The sequence below is a fragment of the Littorina saxatilis genome, linkage group LG5, assembly GCF_037325665.1.
Source record: "Littorina saxatilis isolate snail1 linkage group LG5, US_GU_Lsax_2.0, whole genome shotgun sequence".
NCBI lineage: Eukaryota > Metazoa > Mollusca > Gastropoda > Littorinimorpha > Littorinidae > Littorina > Littorina saxatilis.
Genome location: NC_090249.1, coordinates 154692 through 162775, shown reverse-complemented (window position 1 = coordinate 162775; position 8084 = coordinate 154692). Strand labels below are relative to the sequence as shown.

Below are 8084 nucleotides of genomic sequence, written 5' to 3'. Positions count from 1 at the left end.
CTATAAACAGACAACAAATCAAACTGGAGAAAAGCAAATAAGGAAATGGGATTGGACTTAGAGAGAGAGAGGGGGGGGGGGGGGGTTGCGTGTTGATCAGGTACTTGAAATGTTCAAAGGTCAAAGAGGAAACAGGGACAGTCAAAGTTGGCTGGTTGGTTCTCCCTTTAATCTATTTGGTTGTTGGACCAGGACCAATTCAATCTTGTTTCCTTTCTCAAGTGAAAATTTTAATTAAGGAATAAAAATAACATAGACAAGATCCTTGTCAAAATGTTTGCATAGAGCCATGTTATGGACACAATTCATCTTTACAAAACATAGAGCCATGTTATGGACACAATTCATCTTTACAAAACATAGAGCCACGTTATGGACACAATTCATCTTTATAAAACATATATAGAGCCATATTTTTATGGACACAATTCATCTTTACAAAACTTACAACAAAATCAGCTGCTGAGCATCAAAACCAGAGTCAACACAATATCAACCATGTAAGATATGCTGGGAAGAATAAAGTCATCATAAACAGTATAGGTATAAGTATAGGTACAAGTATAGGTACAAGTATAGGTACAAGTATAGGTACAAGTATAGGTACAAGTATAGGTACAAGTATTACACACAAACCAAGAAGCCTGATACACATCAAATCAAGAGACTCAAAATGTTACAGTGTAAATAAATTGTCAACAACAAAAGTATAGTCTTGATAGAAAATATTTTCTGAAGTCTGAGACTGCATGAAAGTGAATTTTCAATCTGTGTGGTTACTAGCAAACAGTAATATTAATCAGCACAAAAAGATTCAGACTCGAAGACAATCAATTCATGAACGAGTTTCAAAGACGAGCAGAAACGATGCAACTTGCTGGTAATTAAGATTCTAAATAGAAAATGTGTATCTTGCAAACTGGACATCCTGTTACAAATGAATTTAACATTCAGAAGTTGCTTTTTTTAAATTTTAATCTTAATAGACTAGTAAAACTGACAGAAAAAACATTAAGGTTTTTAATCATAAAGAAATGATTATGCCAGCATAACCACTATCAGATGCCAAAAAAGCAAACAACTCTGAAATACTTCAGTTTTGTGTGTGGGTTTTCACATCCACACAAAATGGCTTTACAATCATAACATCTTTCAATTTTCAGAAGTTTCAATGACCTTTTTGTTGGTATTTTCACAAGCATATCAAAGTGGCTTTAACCAAAACAACTTACCAAAATGACCAACATTTTAAGGACCATAAATCATCCCGTATCTCTGTCACGGCTGTCATCATCAGTCACACCTCATACACTGCCTTAAGCCCCATGTCGCTGTTATTCAGTCTCACTTCACGTTAGGAGGCTGACGTTAGCACTAGACAAGTACAGCATTAATTTAAACTTAAATGCGACCTTACTTATTGTATGTGTAGCACGTTTTACTTGTGTGCTCTGTATTTCTGAAACAGTTTTTGTGCGTGTGTGTGCATGCGTGTGTGTGTGTGCATGCGTGTGTGTGTGTGTACATGCGTGTGTGTGTGTGTATGCGTGTGTGTGTGTACATGCGTGTGTGTGTGCATGCGTGTGTGTGTGTGTACATGCGTGTGTGTGTGTGCATATGCGTGTGTGTGTGTGTACATGCGTGTGTGTGTGTGCATGCGTGTGTGTGTGTGCATGCGTGTGTGTGCGCGCATGCGTGTGTGTGTGTGCATGCATGTCTGTGTGTGCATGTGTGTGCATGCGTGTGTGTGTGTGCATGCGTGTGTGTGCATGCGTGTGTGTGTGTGCATGCGTGTGTGTGCATGCGTGTGTGTGCGTGCATGCGTGTGTGTGTGCATGCGTGTGTGTGTGCATGCGTGTGTGTGTGTGCACATGCGTGTGTGCATGTACATGTGTGTGTGTGTGTGTGTGTGTGTACATGTGTGTTTGCGTGAGTGTGTGTCAGTGTGTGTGCATGTGTGTGTGCAAACTTGTTTAAGTGTGACTTGCACGAAGTATAATTTGTAAAATGTAAGTTTTCTTTGAGATATTTGAATTTGCAATAATGCTTACAAGTTACATAACTGTTTATTTGTGTATGCATTCAATGTAAGACGTTTAGGATTTACCCCATAGAAGTATCCTCATCACTATATTGTATGCAGAACAAAAGTATCTGTGAAAGTTAATGGCCTGACAAGTAGGATACTTTATACTATATTGTAAATAAAAACACATATGAATATACCTGTTCTCAAGCAGTATAGCGATATCAAATTATAACTAGACTAATGAGTACACTCAAAAATCTTGACAATAAAATCAGTAAGCATGGGGAATAAAACAAAACTTCAATACAAAATTGAATAACATTAAAAAACAAAACATATTAGGCACGGAAGAGGAACACAAAATACAAAGTAAGTGTGTAAGGCACAACATTTTTGATTTTTTTCTATCAATGAGAAAAGTTACGTCCAAAAAACAATTTCACACACAAAATATTTTGATCTTGTTCTGATCTTATAGTTATACTCTTTTTAAAAAAAATATGCAGAGCAAGAGGCCTGAGGCACAAACATGGGAGAAAACTCAGTAACCGCCTTAAATCTATTCTTTAGCTCAGTATGTGACAGAATAACAATAACAGATAAATAGAGGCAGATTTTCAAAGAATGCAAAAACACCAATTAAGGTTTTAAACAAAAATGTACGATTTACTTGAGATTCATTCCATAACGCAGGGACCTATACTAATATAGGACCTATACTAATATAGGTCTATCCATAACGCAGGGACCTATACTAATATAGGTCTATCCATAACGCAGGGACCTATACTAATATAGGTCTATCCATAACGCAGGGACCCATACTAATACAGGTCTATCCATCACGCAGGGACCTATACTAATATAGGTCTATCCATAACGCAGGGACCTATACTAATATAGGTCTGTCCATCACGCAGGGACCTATACTAATATAGGTCTATCCATAACGCAGGGACCTATACTAATATAGGTCTATCCATAACGCAGGGACCTATACTAATATAGGTCTATCCATAACGCAGGGACCTATACTAATATAGGTCTATCCATAACGCAGGGACCTATACTAATATAGGTCTATCCATCACGCCATTTTTCTCTGCCTATCTCTGTTTAAAGTCCTTCCTTAACTGAGCCAAACAATTCATGCATCTAGCTTCATGAAGTAGACTTTGCGTAGTCGGATTCGAATACGGTAATCAATATTTTACTAGATTACTAGGCTTAAGAAACCTAAGTCTGAGGCTGACTCGCTGTCTTATTGGCCGCTTATTTAAAGTTGTACATGCAAAGTGCAATCAAAACATAAACATGACCTGCATTTTCACATAGACCAGATTTCAAGCCTTAATTGGCAGGAAAAGATTTGTTTTCATGGCAAAATAGTATGTATTAAATAAAGAACACAGGGAGTTGAACATGATTTTGATCTTGCACATGATCCATGAGTGTATGTGAACTGCTAATTAAGGTACACTTTCATCAAAATTTAAGACCCTCGGTGAAAGCTCAACAGAGAAAACATTCTACCATCAGCAAAAACACCTGTTTTCCATTCCAAAAGGAAAACAAATTGCCACATTATACATGTGTCATCTCTAATTTTGTTAGAAGTAAGCACAAAGGGGAGATCTACATGTACCAGAAAACACTGGTTTTCATTCAATGGGGGATGCCATGATACGTCATCGTCCTGCCATGATACGTCATCGTCCTGCCATGATACGTCATCGTCCTGCCATGATACGTCATCGTCCTGCCATGATACGTCATCGTCCTGCCATGATACGTCATCGTCCTGCCATGATACGTCATCGTCCTGCCATGATACGTCATCGTCCTGCCATGATACGTCATCGTCCTGCCATGATACGTCATCGTCCTGCTGATAGTACTGTGCATGCAGCACCTTTCACTTATTCAGTGGAACCCGCCTATCAACACCCTCTAATGTAAGACTTTTTACCACCTCGCTTTTTCAGATTGTCTGTTCATCAGCTGTGTAAATTGACCTCCATTTTAAGACTCCCCGTGTTTCAGACCTGATTTTCTGCTCATAAGCTGTGTAAATTGACCTCCATTTTAAGACTCCCCGTGTTTCAGACCTGATTCTCTGTTCATCAGCTGTGTAAATTGACCTCCATTTTAAGACTCCCCGTGTTTCAGACCTGATTTTCTGTTGATAAGCTGTGTAAATTGACCTCCATTTTAAGACTCCCCGTGTTTCAGACCTGATTTTCTGTTGATAAGCTGTGTAAATTGACCTCCATTTTAAGACTCCCCGTGTTTCAGACCTGATTTTCTGTTGATAAGCTGTGTAAATTGACCTCCATTTTAAGACTCCCCGTGTTTCAGACCTGATTTTCTGCTCATAAGCTGTGTAAATTGACCTCCATTTTAAGACTCCCCGTGTTTCAGACCTGATTCTCTGTTCATCAGCTGTGTAAATTGACCTCCATTTTAAGACTCCCCGTGTTTCAGACCTGATTTTCTGTTCATAAGCTGTGTAAATTGACCTCCATTTTAAGACTCCCCGTGTTTCAGACCTGATTTTCTGCTCATAAGCTGTGTAAATTGACCTCCATTTTAAGACTCCTCGTGTTTCAGACCTGATTTTCTGTTGATAAGCTGTGTAAATTGACCTCCATTTTAAGACTCCCCGTGTTTCAGACCTGATTTTCTGTTCATCAGCTGTGTAAATTGACCTCCATTTTAAGACTCCCCGTGTTTCAGACCTGATTTTCTCAGATTGTGAAGGTCTTAATAGGGGGGTTCCACTGTAAAGTTATTGTTGCTGTCAATAATAATCAGCTCTCACCCAACACCTCTGACTGTTAAGAGAGCACAGAGTCTGACTGTTAAGAGAGCACAGAGTCTGACTGTTAAGAGAGCACAGAGTCTGACTGTTAAGAGAGCACAGAGTCTGACTGTTAAGAGAGCACAGAGTCTGACTGTTAAGAGAGCACAGAGTCTGACTGTTAAGAGAGCACAGAGTCTGACTGTTAAGAGAGCACAGAGTCTGCAGCAATTGAAGATGATGAAAGTATAAATGGCATGTTGCAGTACAACGCGGCCTGGAGATTTGACGTGCGCCAATCATCTATTCATCAGAGCCGATGTTTAGAACGACGATGAGAGCGATGGTGAATCCAGACACCACGAACACGTGAAGGATGATCAGCACCTGCTTGTAAAAGTTGGACTGAAAAATACACAAAAACACTTACAGTCAATACACAATCATTCAGTCTCTCTCTCTGTCAGTCTATCTCTCTCTGTCACACATGCACACACACACACACACACACACACACACACACACACACACACACACACACACACACAAACAAACAAACAAAAGCCACACACCTACCCACCCACACACACCCACTCCACACACAAACCCACGCACACAGGCACAGGGCATGCACATTTGCATGCAAGCTAATATTTGCAGTATAAACAAAATTACATATACATGTACCTCTAATATTTAAAATGGACAGTACCGTCCCCAACACACACACACACCTCAAAGGGACAAAAACTCCACGATTGTCCGATTGTCCGGTACACACTGCTCCTCTTCTCCCTGCCTACCAAACAATTCAGAGAGGCTTTGCCATGCAGGTATCACTGTACATGTCTAACGTAGAGAGGAACGATCACCTCAGCAACCTGTGTAGGTACCACTGTACATGTCTAACGTAGAGAGGAACGATCACCTCAGCAACCTGTGTAGGTACCACTGTACATGTCTAACGTAGAGAGGAACGATCACCTCAGCAACCTGTGTAGGTACCACTGTACATGTCTAACGTAGAGAGGAACGATCACCTCAGCAACCTGTGTAGGTACCACTGTACATGTCTAACGTAGAGAGGAACTTACCTCAGCAACCTGTGTAGGTACCACTGTACATGTCTAACGTAGAGAGGAACGATCACCTCAGTAACCTGTGTAGGTACCACTGTACATGTCTAACGTAGAGAGGAACTCACCTCAGTAACCTGTGGAGGTACCACTGTACATGTCTAACGTAGAGAGGAACGATCACCTCAGTAACCTGTGTAGGTATCACTGTACATGTCTAACGTAGAGAGGAACGATCACCTCAGCAACCTGTGGAGGTACCACTGTACATGTCTAACGTAGAGAGGAACGATCACCTCAGCAACCTGTGGAGGTACCACTGTACATGTCTAACGTAGAGAGGAACGATCACCTCAGCAACCTGTGTAGGTACCACTGTACATGTCTAACGTAGAGAGGAACTCACCTCAGCAACCTGTGCAGGTACCACTGTACATGTCTAACGTAGAGAGGAACGATCACCTCAGCAACCTGTGTAGGTACCACTGTACATGTCTAACGTAGAGAGGAACGATCACCTCAGTAGTTACCTGTGTAGGTACCACTGTACATGTCTAACGTAGAGAGGAACTCACCTCAGTAACCTGTGTAGGTACCACTGTACATGTCTAACGTAGAGAGGAACTCACCTCAGCAACCTGTGGAGGTACCACTGTACATGTCTAACGTAGAGAGGAACTCACCACAGTAACCTGTGGAGGTACCACTGTACATGTCTAACGTAGAGAGGAACGATCACCTCAGCAACCTGTGGAGGTACCACTGTACATGTCTAACGTAGAGAGGAACTCACCTCAGCAACCTGTGGAGGTACCACTGTACATGTCTAACGTAGAGAGGAACGATCACCTCAGCAACCTGTGGAGGTACCACTGTACATGTCTAACGTAGAGAGGAACGATCACCTCAGCAACCTGTGGAGGTACCACTGTACATGTCTAACGTAGAGAGGAACTCACCTCAGCAACCTGTGTAGGTATCACTGTACATGTCTAACGTAGAGAGGAACGATCACCTCAGTAACCTGTGTAGGTACCACTGTACATGTCTAACGTAGAGAGGAACTTACCTCAGCAACCTGTGTAGGTACCACTGTACATGTCTGACGTAGAGAGGAACGATCACCTCAGCAACCTGTGTAGGTACCACTGTACATGTCTAACGTAGAGAGGAACGATCACCTCAGTAACCTGTGTAGGTATCACTGTACATGTCTAACGTAGAGAGGAACGATCACCTCAGCAACCTGTGTAGGTACCACTGTACATGTCTAACGTAGAGAGGAACGATCACCTCAGCAACCTGTGTAGGTACCACTGTACATGTCTAACGTAGAGAGGAACTCACCTCAGCAACCTGTGTAGGTACCACTGTACATGTCTAACGTAGAGAGGAACTCACCTCAGCAACCTGTGTAGGTACCACTGTACATGTCTAACGTAGAGAGGAACGATCACCTCAGCAACCTGTGGAGGTACCACTGTACATGTCTAACGTAGAGAGGAACTCACCTCAGCAACCTGTGGAGGTACCACTGTACATGTCTAACGTAGAGAGGAACGATCACCTCAGCAACCTGTGGATTTACCACTGTACATGTCTAACGTAGAGAGGAACTCACCTCAGCAACCTGTGGAGGTACCACTGTACATGTCTAACGTAGAGAGGAACGATCACCTCAGCAACCTGTGTAGGTACCACTGTACATGTCTAACGTAGAGAGGAACTCACCTCAGCAACCTGTGTAGGTACCACTGTACATGTCTAACGTAGAGAGGAACTCACCTCAGCAACCTGTGGAGGTACCACTGTACATGTCTAACGTAGAGAGGAACGATCACCTCAGCAACCTGTGTAGGTACCACTGTACATGTCTAACGTAGAGAGGAACGATCACCTCAGCAACCTGTGTAGGTACCACTGTACATGTCTAACGTAGAGAGGAACTCACCTCAGCAACCTGTGTAGGTACCACTGTACATGTCTAACGTAGAGAGGAACTATCACCTCAGCAACCTGTGTAGGTACCACTGTACATGTCTAACGTAGAGAGGAACTCACCTCAGCAACCTGTGGAGGTACCACTGTACATGTCTAACGTAGAGAGGAACGATCACCTCAGCAACCTGTGTAGGTACCACTGTACATGTCTGACGTAGAGAGGAACGATCACCTCAGC

At 42.2% G+C, this 8084-nt stretch overlaps 1 protein-coding gene across 4 annotated transcripts in view; it reads right to left on the bottom strand.

The window, feature by feature from the left end:
* Positions 1–2525: 2525 nt before the first annotated feature.
* The window catches only part of LOC138966002 (serine-rich adhesin for platelets-like), a 152128-nt gene continuing 146569 nt past the window's right edge, over positions 2526–8084 (bottom strand). For 3 of the 4 annotated variants that reach the window (XM_070338089.1, XM_070338087.1, XM_070338088.1), the window contains one exon: positions 2526–5234. In XM_070338089.1, the coding sequence (XP_070194190.1) occupies positions 5133–5234 (102 nt within the window). In that variant the 3' untranslated portion in view covers positions 2526–5132. The remainder of the gene's footprint in view (positions 5235–8084) is intronic. The other variant, XR_011455563.1, reaches the window with a different exon arrangement.